This window comes from Saccostrea cucullata, unplaced genomic scaffold, assembly GCF_032062105.1.
Source record: "Saccostrea cucullata isolate Sc308-1 unplaced genomic scaffold, CSIRO_AGI_Scuc_v1 ctg36, whole genome shotgun sequence".
NCBI lineage: Eukaryota > Metazoa > Mollusca > Bivalvia > Ostreida > Ostreidae > Saccostrea > Saccostrea cuccullata.
The window spans coordinates 240,001-255,294 of NW_026930674.1; the positions used below are offsets into that span (position 1 = coordinate 240,001).

Genomic DNA, 15,294 nt, shown 5'->3' on the forward strand with positions numbered 1-15,294 from the left:
CGCTGTGGCCCCTGGGCCTCTTGTTTTAGCTCTTACAGTCATCATCCATTTAGATGTTTGCATTGACCTCAGTTTTTCAATAAAAAAGTATGGAAGATAAAGCTTCACTTAACTTGGGTTTATTTTAATGCTTTCTTATGTGACATTCATTTTCTTTGGATAAGCACCCTTTTTTGTTTCAAAAAGAAGTATGGTATTGATGCTTGATGTCATGTTTGAATTTTATTTGATTTAGCAGATAATTATGTTTAAGGCTTTTGAAAGGGGGAAAAATGTCCTAATTCATTACTTTTTCTTTCAGTATCTCGGTTTCCCAAACCTTGTTCACTGCTTACAGATCTTAAGGTGGTTTGTGGTGACAAAGATCAGTTATCTGCCTTTGTTCACCTATTTGAACATCATATTGGTCAAGAGTGGTTTGAACCATGGGATTCCTTCAATTGGGTTGTGAACAATTTGTAAGTGAACAACATAATCAGATATGCATAAGATAAAAAACTAATGTACAAAAGAATATCAATCAGGTCAGATTTATGCCATGTTTAAATAAAAATTTTAGGTAAAATGTTCCACATGATAGTTGCATTTTGAATCTCTGATTATTTTTTTTAGAATTCCTAGATTACTAGAAGTTGTGTTAGGTGCCGGATTAGTCCTTCCTAAAATAGTTAATAGTCTGTGTCGCTGTTTCTTCTTGTTGTCTCGGACATTTGGCAAAGTGTTTGTGGAGAAAAGGGCAAGTATCATTTTCCTCTTTTTTTAGTTTATTCTGAACAAAGGTATCATTATATGTAGTGAACTCTTTACAGGGTTTTAGGTCTGGAGCAGGTGTCATTTCCAATGAACTATAAACCCTATATTGTGCAGACTTGCATGGATGATACATCTAAAGATGCACACTACCAAGCTTGCTTTGGATGCTGGATCTGACCTCATATCTGGAAGAGTGAACAGGTTTTCAGAGCATGTCTTGTTTCAAAGTAACTATAAACCCCATATACGTGCATGGACGATGCATCTAAGGATGCATGTACCAGGCTTGCTTCAGATGCTGGATCTGATTTATTTTTCTGTTTTCCAGATGAGTGACTATGTTAAAGATTTTGGAGCATGTTCTAGCATTATAGAGTAAACATTTAAGAATTCACATTACTGGACTTTGGATTCATTAAATTGACTTGCATTTTCCAAATGAGTGACCAAGTTAAAGTTTTAAAGTGAGCAAAAGCCAGATGCTAACGAAGTTTTAACTGCTGATACATTCATTTATGCACACTACCAGAGTTGCTTCAGATCCTTGATTTGACCTACATTTTTCTGAAAAGTAACTAGGTGTAAGTTTTTGGAGCAGATTCATTCCCAAGTAACTAAAAAACCTTTGGACCAGTCTTGCATTGATGATGCATTTAGATATGAACATTTCCAGATTTGCTTCAGATGCTGTCCTGTCCAAGTAACTTAGCCTTACTTAAAGACAACATTTGTTGATGTGGGCTCTGTAATTTATGATTACCTATGTTTTTCATATTGATCAATAATGTTAAATTCTATTTTGTATGCAGATGAGACCAAAATTCATAGAGCTGTTGGTTTCGACAGATGAACACACTGGTAATTATGTATACAGAAGTCTCAGTTAAAAGTTAAATTTAAAATATCTTGAAAACCAATGATAAGACTTCGTAATAATTTTGAAACCAGTGAATTCATGTGAGTGATAATTGATATCATATTGTCTGTTTATGAGATACTTGAACATGTCAATCTGCTGTAAAAACTGTGTATAGATTTTACATGATTTAGTACATTGTACTTTACTAACCTTTCTGCGCTCAGACCATCGAGGTTACGCGGCTGCTAAACAGACCAGTGTCACCACCTGTATTGTCCCTGTATATGCCGCGGGAGTCCTGTCAGCATTTAATTCTGTACGCTCTTTTTCTTATTTTACCTTTTCTAAATTTAATTAAATTTCCAAACTTCTAATAATACATGTATTTTCATTGTATTTTTTGTGTATCTTGTTTTCTTCCCATTGTATCTATTCTCATTCTTACTTAACAGGAGGAAGATAGGCAGCAGCTGATTCAGTTCCTTCAAGAAATCCTTTGTACTCTATCCATGTACCAAGCCCCCCTAGACAGCCTGAAGGCAGCATTTACAGAACTCAGGTAGGTTCCTGTTTGTTGGACAGCCAGTGAGAGTTAGCTCACTTTATAGACACACAGTTTAGTACATATACACCAGGTAAAGTGTACCTGTCATGTCTCTCTGCAGTGCTAACCCCAGCAATCATGAGCTGTTGCTGACAGTCCTCTGGGATGGGGTGGTGCACTCCTCTCCCCAGGTACGAGCTTCAGCGGCCAGACTGTTCGAGGTACGTAATTCACTCACAGGTACAAGAGTACAGTAGATTTATAGAATGAAATATTTCTCATAGCCATGTAATACATGTATGAATATAAAATGGTCTAATTTTTATGAGATGTCTGAGAGGTTTTTATTTTTTTCTGCAGCTGATGGTGAAAGGTGTTGGAGAGAATCTCATCTCTACCCGAGTCTTTCCTGCTCTCGTCACACTCGGAACTGATGCTGAAATGTGAGTACATTGTTTGGATATTTTTGGTCTATTCTATGTTATTAGGTAGTAGAACACCAATTCATGTATCCTTATGAGTGCAAAACTTATCTATATTTTGGTTTCTCTTAAACTTTTGTATAAATCAAAGATTCAAATGTATATATGTGCTAAAAACTCAAGATAAATGTCCACTATGTTTGCAATGTCAGTGAATGCTGTATCTGCCTAAATTATTGGCAAACAACTTTGAGCAAGCAAAATTTGCACTCTACAGTATTCCATTTTTTGTATGTCACAGTAATGTCAGGACAGCTACCATTCCTGCTCTTGGAGCCATAATAGAGAATGTGTCCCTTGTTGATGTAAGTATTTGTGAAGTTGACCCTTTTTAGGAAATGTCAAATTTTACACTGATTAAACAAAGCAAAATCTTCCTGCAATATCTATTCATAAGCACTAAATTACATGTCAGTTTTATTAACTACAACTTCAAATGCAAAACCTCCTTTTACCGTAATTAAGATCTTTTGTTACTGTCAATGCTAGATAGAGTAAAGAGGGTTGTTCCAGAAAAGCAAAAACATTTTAAATTCTTTTTTCTAGTATAACTAGTATATTGACAATGTACATGTAATTGATATTTTTTGAATACTACGTAGAAATTTCTGTATGACACATGTATCTCTGTTAAAAAAATTTCTCAGTAAAACAATTCATCATGTTCATACAAATAGTTGCTGGTGCAGCACTGACAATGTCAAAAGGTATATGGCTGAACCCCTCCACTTTTTTTGCAAAAATATACATTATATGGGCATTGAAAATCGGAATTTACCTTTTTTGTTGGTTTAGTCCCCCCCCCCCCCACTTTCGATTAGCCCCCCCCCCCCACTTTCAGTTTGCTTCCGACGCCCATGCAAATCATGTACATGCATCAATAAAATTTGTTTGAAGCATTGACAATATGCTGTATTTGATTTTCTAGTAGCTACAGAATATATATTTATATATCTTGCACATGCTAGAGTTACCAAAAGATTTCTCGTATAAAAATTCCCCAACGACAATCATAAACCTAATTGCTTGCCTAGTTAAACAGTGATCTCCATGTATGACATCAAAATATCTATAAATATAAATATATTTACTTAAATTTTGCAGTTTGCATAAAATTTAAATTCAAACATATAATAAAAAAATTGACTGATTAATATCAAAATTATTTCAGAGGATACATGTATAATTAATTTTGATTTAAGTCACTCTGTTCATAGTTTAATATGATCTTAGAGCCAGACCATAGAGTTTTTGTAGATTTCTTTTTTAGGAGGGGGTCACAAAATATTTCTAAACAACAAAGTACATATTAAAATGATGAAAATATTACTATTTTTGAAAGTAAAAAAAATGTGCTGTGTTAACATGAATAATTTTGGTCAGGTACTACTGTATACAGGGTTATTTTCGCCCCGTGTTATTTTCGCCCTTTCACATTTGAAAACAAGGTTGCCCCGTTTTAAATTCGCCCAAAAAGATTTTTGTTTAAGATATTAAGCAGTTTACTTTGAATTCGCTCCGTTTTAAATTCGCCCACGCCAGACTAGGGCGAAAGGGGCGAAAATAAAACGGGGGCAAAAATTTCCCTGTATACAGTATATGATATGCATCTGAACTTCAGTATCTCAAACATTTATATTATAAATACCATGTATATTTGAAAGTGTTTTGGAATTACAAAGCACTATTTTTTTTCAAATACATGTATGTCAGTGTTTTGTGATCCAACTAAGTTTAAGATAAAAAGGTCTGACTATATATATAATAAAAAAAGTTTTGGGTTTTTTTTACTTTTAGATGTGAGGCTTGCTTATAATTATTATTTTTTTTTTGTTCTTTGTTTTTTAAATGTTAACATGTATTTTTAGATGATTTGTTGGTATTTGACAAAATATACATAAATTGATATTTTTATTTTCATTTGTTAGATAGTGTACCCTAGATTGGTTTGTTTACCAACATATACTTTTAAGTAATTTAGATGCAAGACATGTAATATACATGAATTGGTTTTGTTATTTTCAGATGTTAGATAGAGTTTACATGCAGTTTGTAACCTTCATGGATGACCCGGTCTACAGAAATGAACATGAGGTCATCATTGAGTTGATTCGCACACTCGCACGAGTTGGTCCAAATGCTGAGCCCCGTTTCCGAGATGATCGTGAGTACATTTTTACAATCTGATGTATGATGTGAGAAAAAGAATCTGATCCAAACAATAGGACACACCAAAGCAGTTTCTGCAATGATCCTACATGTAGCTCTTCTATTCAGGAAAAAGTTTCAGTGTATTCGTATATAAAGGCCTCATCCAGCAGAGACAATGACAACTTTTGGTCTAATTAATCTGGGCCAAGGTTACACGTATAGAACACATTCTGTATATTGTATATACTCATTTAGTAACTAAATACATTTTGCAAGTTTACTACATTTGTACAACATTCATTTTTCCTTTCTAATTTTTTAGCTCTATTGGTCAGAGACCAGAAGAGGTTATGCGATAGTGATGCGTCCGGCGTCCGTCCGTCTGTCAGAGTGTCTGTCTGTCTGTCTGTCTGTAAACAATTTTTATACGCCCGTCTTAAGACGGGACGTATTATGTTATAGGCTTCATGTCCGTCCGTCCGAGCGTCCGTCCGTCTGTCCACTCATGTCCGGCTCATAACTTCAATACTAATAGGCCTAGGACTATCAAACTTTGTCAACTGGTACTTCTTGGGTAGACGGTGTGTCGCGCACAAAAAGTAGGTCACTCTGACCTTTAATAAAGATGCTATGGCCAAATAAGGAAAAATCCTGTCCGGCTCATAACTAGAAAACTATTAGACCTAGAGCTATCAAACTTGGCAAAAATATACATCTTAGGTAGAAGGTGTGTTGCGGCTTATTTCAAGGTCACTTTGACTTTTAATTTCAGTGAAATTTTTAAAAAACTAATTCTTTTAAATTTTTAATTTCATAATCCTAAAAAATGTAAAATTATAGCTGTATCCTTGTTAAAAAATGTTAAATCAAGTAAAAAACTTATTTTTTCATCATATACTTTACAGCAATCTGTAAGAAATGTTAATGTTATAAGAGGAATGCAGTTTGTCCCATGGGCATAATTAACAAGCACTGGTCAAGAAGAATTTTGATAGCAGAAATGTGCATGTCAAATTAGAGAGAAATTAATGAGTTTATTGTCAAGAGCTAACTGGAAGACCATCTCTGACCATGCAGCTGTTGTCTCTTGGGAGTTGGGCAAAAAGAAATGGCCTCACAGTTGCTTGTGTTAATTAAGAGTTCTTGATGGCTAGTTCAGATAAAGATCTTTCAATTAGTTATTTGGTGTAATGTAATTAAAACAAATTGATGTTTTATTCTTTTAAAATACAGTATATGATTAAAACTAAATTAATATTGTATGATATAATAAAAACTAATTATACATACATGTATTTACATTGAAAAAAAATACATTTCAATTTTTATATATTTGCAACAAATTGCAGAGTGCCATGTCTTATAAAATTTTATAGTCTAAAGAATAATTTCTGTTTGATGTTTTTTAGACTGTAGCATTTTTAATCAATCATAAAATATGCAATAAAAAAAGCAGCAGATGGATATTTTTAAGCTCTAACTCAGCCAGTTTAGAATTATGTGATGTATTATTTCTTATAAATATTGTCTACACTCTTAGAGATGTATGTACAATAAATATGATCAGGAATTAATGGAAATTAGATCATTGAAATCAGTGTCAATCTTGTAATCTTGAACTTGGTAATCAAAGTTACCTGATTTTCTTGCACTCTAATTACCAGTTTATGAGCATTATTGAACAATATTTGACGGGCGTATCATGCTGTGGCGGGGCACTTTATTCAAAATGCTACTCCTCCTACAGTTTTGGTCCGATTTCAGTATAACTTGGCAAACAAGTAGACTACACTAAGATACATAATTCTGTGCATCGGTTTTTGATTTTGATGAACGGTGTTGCTGTGGTTACTAAAAATAGAAATTTCTGTGAAATTCTTTCAAAATGCTACTCCTCCTACAGTTTTGGTCCAACTTCAGTATAACTTGGCACACAAGTAGACTACACTAAGATACATAATTCTGTGCATCGGTTTTTGATTTCAATGAACGGTGTTGCCATGGTTACTAAAAGTAGAATTTTTTTTGAAAGTCTTTCAAAATGCTACTCCTCCTACAGTTTTGGTCTGTTTTCAATATAACTTGGCACACAAGTAGACTACACTGAGATACATAATTCTGTGCATCGGTTTTTGATTTCGATGAACCGTGTTGCCATGGTTACTAAAAATAGAAATTTCTGTGAAATTCTTCAAAATGCTACTCCTCCTACAGTTTTGGTCTGATTTCAATATAACTTGGCACACAAGTAGACTACACTAAGATACATAATTTTGGGCATTGGTTTTTGATTTTGATGAACGGTGTTGCCATGGTTACTAAAAATAGAAATTTCTGTGAAATTGTTTCAAAATGCTACTCCTTCTACAGTTTTGGTCCGATTTCAGTATAACTTGGCACACAAGTAGATTATACTAAGATACATAATTCTGTGCATCTGTTTTTATTTTGATGAGTGGCAAGGATCATTTTTAGCTCTACTGGTCAGAGACCAGAAGAGCTTATGCGATAGTAATGCGTCCGTCGTCCGTCCGTCTGTCTGTCTGTCTGTCTGTAAACAATTTTTCAAAATGCTACTCCTCCTGCAGTTTTGGTCTGATTTCAATATAACTTGGCACACAAGTAGACTACACTAAGATACATATTTCTGTGTATCGGTTTTTGATTTTGATGAACGGTGTTGCCGTTGTTACTAAAAATAGAAATTTCTGTGAAATTCTTTCAAAATGCTACTCCTCCTACAGTTTTGGTCTGATTTCAATATAACTTGGTACACAAGTACACTACACTAAGATACATATTTCTGTATATCTGTTTTTGATTTCGATGAACGGTGTTGCCGTTGTTACTAAAAATAGAAATTTCTGTGAAATTCTTTCAAAATGCTACTCCTCCTACAGTTTAAGTCTGATTTCAATATAACTTGGCACACATGTAAACTACACTAAGATACATAATTCATTGTATCGGTTTTTGATTTCGATGAACGGTGTTGCCGTTGTAACTAAAAATAGAAAATTCTTTGAAATTCTTTCAAAATGCTACTTCTCTTACAGTTTTGGTCTGATTTCAATATAACTTGGCACACAAGTAGACTACACTAAGATACATATTTCTGTGTATCGGTTTTTGATTTCGATGAACAGTGTTGCCGTTGTTACTAAAAATAGAAATTTCTGTGAAATTCTTTCAAAATGCTACTCCTCCTACAGTTTTGGTCTGATTTCAATATAACTTGGTACACAAGTACACTACACTAAGATACATATTTCTTTATATCTGTTTTTGATTTCGATGAACGGTGTTGCCGTTGTTACTAAAAATAGAAATTTCTGTGAAATTCTTTCAAAATGCTACTCCTCCTACAGTTTAAGTCTGATTTCAATATAACTTGGCACACATGTAGACTACACTAAGATACATAATTCATTGTATCGGTTTTTGATTTCGATAAACGGTGTTGCCGTTGTAACTAAAAATAGAAAATTCTTTGAAATTCTTTCAAAATGCTACTTCTCTTACAGTTTTGGTCTGATTTCAATATAACTTGGCACACAAGTAGACTACACTAAGATACATAATTCTGTATATTCGTTTTTGATTTCAATGAACAGTGTTGCTGTTGTTACTAAAAATAGAAATTTCTGTGAAATTCTTTCAAAATGCTACTCCGCTTACAGTTTTGGTCTGATTTCAATATAACTTGGCACACAAGTACACTACACTAAGATACATAATTCTATTTATCGGTTTTTGATTTCGATGAACGGTGTTGCCATTGTTACTAAAAATAGAAATTTCTGTTAAAAACTCTCAAAATGCTACTCGTAATACAGTTTAAGTCTGATTATAATATAATGTGGCATGCAAGTAGACTACACTAAGAACATAAAGAGACTTAATCAAGGATCATTATTCTTTTTATTGCTGTGGTAAAGTTTCAGTTCCCAACTGCTTAAGAACCTTTCTTTTCCTTTGCTATAAGTACAAACCAGTAGAGCTTCAGTCTCGACAGAGACTTCTGGTTCTATTTTTTATTTATTGCTGTTTTAAAGTTTCAAGTCGCAACTGCTACTTTTATCTTCCTTTGTTTTAAGTATAAACCAGTAGAGCTACGGTCTCGACAGAGACTTCTGGTTGTATTTGAAGTAAAACAAAATCCAGTCCATAAATTGAGATGTCTTTTGCATTCCATACTTCAAAATTGATTATGGTATACCATGAGGTTAAGGTGGGATACACCACAACAAAAGTTTTGATTTCTCATCTAAATTAAAACTCATAACTTTGAAAATATCAGTAGTCATATTTGAACAGTATACAAGATGGGTAAAACTAATAAGGCATTTCAACTGGTCCATGATATCATACAAGCTTAGTGCCCCATATCATACATTGCATTTATTAGTGTTGCCAAACTATGTAAGAAAACAAAACTTTGATGGGGGTAAGATTTATTTTTAGCTCTACTGGTCAGAGACCAGAAGAGTTTATGCGATAGTAATGCGTCCGTCGTCCGTCCGTCTGTCTGTCTGTCTGTCTGTCCGTCTGTCTGTCTGTAAACAATTTTTCAAAATGCTACTCCTCCTACAGTTTTGGTCTGATTTCAATATAACTTGGCACACAAGTAGACTACACTAAGATACATAATTCTGTGTATCGGTTTTTGACGAAGAACGGTGTTGCTGTGGTTACTAAAAATAGAAATTTTCTGTGAAATTCTTTCAAAATGCAACTCCTCCTACAGTTTTAGTCTGATTTCAATATAACTTGGCACACAAATAGACAACACTATGATACATAATTCTATGTATCGGTGTTTGATTTCGATGAATGGTGTTGCAGTGGTTACTAAAAATATAAATTTCTGTGAAATTCTTTCAAAATGCTACTCCTCCTACAGTTTTGGTCTGATTTCAATATAACTTGGCATACAAGTAGACTACACTAAGATACATAATTCTGTGTATCGGTTTTTGATTTCGATGAACGGTGTTGCCGTGGTTACTAAAAATAGAAATTTCTGTGAAATTCTTTCAAAATGCTACTCCTCCTACAGTTTTAGTCTGATTTCAATATAACTTGGCACACAAGTAGACTACACTAAGATACACAATTCTGTTTATCGGTTTTTAATTTCGATGAACGGTGTTGCCGTGGTTACTAAAAATAGAATTTTCTGTGAAATTCCTTTCAAAACGCTACTCCTTCTACAGTTTTAGTCTGATTTCAATATAACTTAGCACACAAGTAGACTTAAATAAGATACATAATTCTGTGTATCAGTTTTTGATTTTGATGAACGGTGTTGCTGTGGTTACTAAAAATAGAAATTTCTGTGAAATTCTTTCAAAATGCTACTCCTTCTACAGTTTTAGTCTGATTTCAATATAACTTAGCACACAAGTAGACTTAAATAAGATACATAATTCTGTGTATCAGTTTTTGATTTTGATGAACGGTGTTGCTGTGTTTACTAAAAATAGAAATTTCCGTGAAATTCTTTCAAAATGCTACTCCTTCTACAGTTTTAGTCTGATTTCAATATAACTTGGCACACAAGTAGACTACATTAAGATACATGATTCTGTTTATCGGTTTTTGATTTCGATGAACGGTGTTGCTGTGGTTACTAAAAATAGAAATTTCTGTGAAATTCTTTCAAAATGCTACTCCTCCTACAGTTTTGGTTCGATTTCAATATAACTTATAACACAAGTAGACTACACTTGATTTCGAAGAACGGTGTTGCCATGTTACTAAGAATAGGAATTTCTGTGAAATTCTTTCAAAATGCTACTCCTCCTACAGTTTTAGTCTGATTTCAATATAACTTGGCACACAAGTAGACTACACTAAGATACACAATTCTGTATATCAGTTTTTGATTTCGATGAACGGTGTTGCCGTAGTTACTAAAAATAGAAATTTCTGTGAAATTCTTTCAAAATGCTACTCCTTCTACAGTTTTAGTCTGATTTCAATATAACTTGGCACACAAGTAGACTACAATAAGGTACATAATTCTGTGTATCGGTTTTTGATTTCGATGAACGGTGTTGCCGTGGTTACTAAAAATAGAAATTTCTGTGAAATTCTTTCAAAATGCTACTCCAAATACAATTTTAGTCTGATTATAATATAAATGTGGCATGCAAGTAGACTGCACTAAGAACATAAAGAGACTTAGTCAAGGATCATTATTCTATTTATTGCTGTTGAAAAGTTTCAATTTCCAACTGCTTAAGTACCTTTCTCTTCCTTTGCTATAAGTACAAACCAGTAGAGCTTCAGTCTCAACAGAGACTTCTGGTTGTAAATACCCACTAGTTGTCAATAAAATAGCTTTCTTAGTGGGCTGAGGGAATTATATTGTCTTTGTATGCTGAATTAACTTTCAGATGGGGAAAAATAATAATAATTTTGTAGAAACACAAACATATGTTTATTTATCATTATATGTAATGAAGCATATCAGCAGCTAAATTGCCTTGAAAAACAAGTAGGAAATTCTTAGATCCCTAGCTCTTCTCTGTTTACAATCAATTCTCGGTCAGTTGAGGAGGTAGGGAAGTGATAATTATTGTTCTGGTTGGATGGTTGCCAGTTCTCAATAGAAAATAGACATTCTTCATCTTTTGATGTGCTCTATTTTTAGCTCACTTGAGCCATATTCTAAAGAGAGTTTTCCTGATCAAAGTTTGTCTGATACATGTATGTTTTTTGTTTGTTGGACAGTCTTTCACTTCACTAACTCTAAGCCTCTATGCCAATTCTAATCAGATTTGTTGATGATGAGCAAAATTGAGCATCATTGGGTGAAAAGGTAAAGTTTATTTAACATTTATATAATGAAAAACGTTGTAAAAGATACATTTTAAGTCTTTTTAATCTTAGGTTTGGACACAGTACTTGAAATTTAAAAGTATTTTTTGAATAATTAATATTTTCTACTAAAAAAATAACAAGGATGTACCCTGCTCAATTAGCTTTACAACTGGACTTCGTCTATAAGAACACAGAGATCTGTTTGAAATAAACACCTGACTCCTACAGACTCTGCTTTGAGCATTGTGGCCTTTGAGCCTAATGTATGATTAAATATTTGTCTTGGAGGTCAAACAATTAACATTCATTTCTGCTTGAAAATAATTGAAAGTAGATGAATTGATTTGATCCATATGATCTATTACTAATTTTTGAATTGCAGAATAATTTAGTTCAGAAACAAAAATTGGCACAGTGTTTTTACTTTCTTTCTGTGCGATTAGGATAACCCAGCTTTTAAACTGCTAAATAAGAGCCCAGGTTTTTTCTTATGATAAGGATAAAAGACAAGAGAACTTCTTGTTTACGTTTAGAAGTATAATTAACCAGGTCTTCCACATGTCAGGAACCGGTTAAATTGATTCTCAAGTGTTATTACCAGCATCCCAACATTTCACCTTAAGTAATGCCAGCTTCTAAGGGATCTATAGATGCTCAGCTCAATTTGACATGTTTAAGGGGCTGGAGTGAAACATTTTAAGAAAGGAGGAAGAAATTGTCTTGTCTCTAAGTGATTGATGTGGTGACATGTATGGCAATTTGTCAGAATGCCACAGTAAGATCATTAGTGTTTTTATTTAATGGCACATTTGATCACTCCCTTTGAGGACCAAAAGTGATGACTACATTAACCCAGTTGGGCTTTTGATTTTCCTTACTTTTGTACATATATCTAAAAGATGATTTGCAGGATTAGATTTATTCGTATGTATAAAGATGTATTAACTTATATGCTATATTTCACAAAGATATGTATTATCTCTAAAGGATGAAATGTTTTTTATATTTATGATTTGATGAAGATTGCTGAATATTGTCTTCAAATATTTAATAATACATGTACTCCCATTAGTCACGTTATATAGTAAAAGAAAAGTTCATGACACTGAAAGGATATTCTAAAATCATGTTATAAAGCCGATATTGTTATGGACAGGACCTGATGTTCCCTGTGTCTTCTGAACAGTTTCTTGCCTGCTATAGAAATTGTTTTGTCAGAATACTAATTAGGGTTCCCCCTATCATCACAAGCATACAGATTAAATTATTCTCAGCAGTAACTCTCTCATGTTTTGGAAATATGTTTTCTAGCCCGAACTCTGATTCCAACATAGAGGCTAAACACATGGTGGTCTGGTTTTTTGTTATGTTTTTTAGAATAAATTCTTGGCAGGTGTTGGTAGTTTAATTGCACACTTAATGTAATATTGGGGGTGTTAATCATGATTATATGGTAAGATATAAACAGTCAGAAAGGTTTTGTTATTATTAATCTATTGTTTAGGGTGATTTTGCAATCATTTACAGTAGAAAATTCATGTTTGTTGAGAGCATTAATAGCTCAACAGAATGATCAAAACAGTAAATGGAATACTGCAGATCACATAAAGAGGAAGAGGTGTCTGCATTTGTCTATTGCATGACCAGCATGACCAGCATTATGCAATTGTAGACATAAGTTCATAACTAACAAACATTTACATCTATAGACAGGTATCTAACTGACTTACAACTGCAAACAAACAAATACACAACAGATCTGTACACCTGCAAACAAACAAATGCACAACAGACCTGTACACCTGCAAACAAACGAATACACAACAGACCTTTACACCTGTAGATAAATACACAACAGACCTGTAGACAAGTACACAACAGACATATACACCTGTAGACAAGTACATAACAGACCTGTACACCTGTAGACAAGAACAAGTACACAACAGACCTGTAGACCTGTAGACAAGTACATAACAGACCTGTACACCTGTAGACAAGAACAACTACACAACAGACCTGTACACCTGTAGACAAGTACACAACAGACCTGTACACCTGTAGACAAGTACATAACAGACCTGTACACCTGTAGACAAGTACATAACAGACCTGTACACCTGTAGACAAGAACAAGTACACAACAGACCTGTACATCTGTAGACAAATGCACAACAGACCTGTACACCTGTAGACAAATGCACAACAGACCTGTACACCTGTAGACAAGTACACAATAGACCTGTACACCTGTAGACAAGTACACAACAGACCTGTTCACCTGTAGACAAATACACAACAGACCTGTACACCTGTAGATAAGTACACAACAGACCTGTACACCTGTAAACAAACAAATACACAACAGACCTGTACACCTATAAACAAACAAATACACAACAGACCTGTACACCTGTAGACAAGTACATAACAGACTGTACACCTGTAGACAAAGGAATACACAACAGACCTGTACATGTGTAGAGAATTACACAACAGACCTGTACACCTGTAGACAAGTACAAATACACAAAAGACATATACACCTGTAGACACATACACAACAGACCTGTACACCTGTAGACAAGTACACAATAGACCTGTACACCTGTAGACAAGAACAAGTATACAACAGACCTGTACACCTGTAGTCAAATACACAACAGACCTGTACACCTGTAGACAAGTGCATAACAGACCTGTACACCTGTAGACAAAGGAATACACAACAGACCTGTACATCTGTAGACAAGTACACAACAGATCTGTACACCTGTAGACAAATACACAACAGACCTGTACACCTGTAAACAAACAAATACACAACAGACCTGTACACCTATAAACAAACAAATACACAACAGACCTGTACACCTGTAGACAAGTACATAACAGACTGTACACCTGTAGACAAAGGAATACACAACAGACCTGTACATGTGTAGACAATTAAACAACAGACCTGTACACCTGTAGACAAGTACAAATACACAACAGACATATACACCAGTAGACAAATACACAACAGACCTGTACACCTGTAGACAAGTACACAATAGACCTGTACACCTGTAGACAAATACACAATAGACCTGTACACCTGTAGACAAATACACAACAGACCTGTACACCTGTAGACAAGTACAAATACACAATAGACCTGTACACCTGTAGACAAGTACAAATACACAATAGACCTGTACACCTGTAGACAAGTTCATGTACATAACAGACCTGGAGCATTGTTGACCTATAGACAAGTATCTGACCATTGTTCACCAGTAGATAAGTACAGTTAGAATTTGATAGCATGATTTTTTAAAGTAATGTAATAGTTTCCTAGATTTGTAATTGAATGTTTATGTTTGATTTTGTATTCAAATTTTTGTTCAGTTGTGCTGTTGGCTCAGATCTGAAATATTTAAGTAGAGACCACAAAAGTTCTATGCTATTTGACGGTATTTGTAGACAGAATGATTCAATGTAGTATCTTTAATGTGGATGTTGGGTATGAATCCGATCAATATAGAAGACTTTATTATACAGAATGTGCCACATTCTGCCTGTGTCACTAGGGACCTATTAATGTTAGAAATAGAATATCAAATTATACATTCAGACAATCAGCATTTATATATATAAACTGTCATTTTCAGCTAATGGAAATGTCTAACTAA

General features: G+C 34.0%; 1 protein-coding gene across 1 annotated transcript in view; it reads left to right on the plus strand.

Moving 5' to 3' along the window:
• Nucleotides 1-15,294, plus strand: part of LOC134229567 (RAB11-binding protein RELCH homolog) — a 59,931-nt gene that overhangs the window by 14,792 nt on the left and 29,845 nt on the right. Inside the window, exons 16-24 of the mRNA XM_062711315.1 lie at nt 302-458; nt 613-736; nt 1,563-1,611; nt 1,837-1,928; nt 2,065-2,171; nt 2,278-2,377; nt 2,517-2,599; nt 2,880-2,943; nt 4,664-4,802. Coding sequence (XP_062567299.1) covers nt 302-458; nt 613-736; nt 1,563-1,611; nt 1,837-1,928; nt 2,065-2,171; nt 2,278-2,377; nt 2,517-2,599; nt 2,880-2,943; nt 4,664-4,802 — 915 coding nt within the window. The remainder of the gene's footprint in view (nt 1-301; nt 459-612; nt 737-1,562; nt 1,612-1,836; nt 1,929-2,064; nt 2,172-2,277; nt 2,378-2,516; nt 2,600-2,879; nt 2,944-4,663; nt 4,803-15,294) is intronic.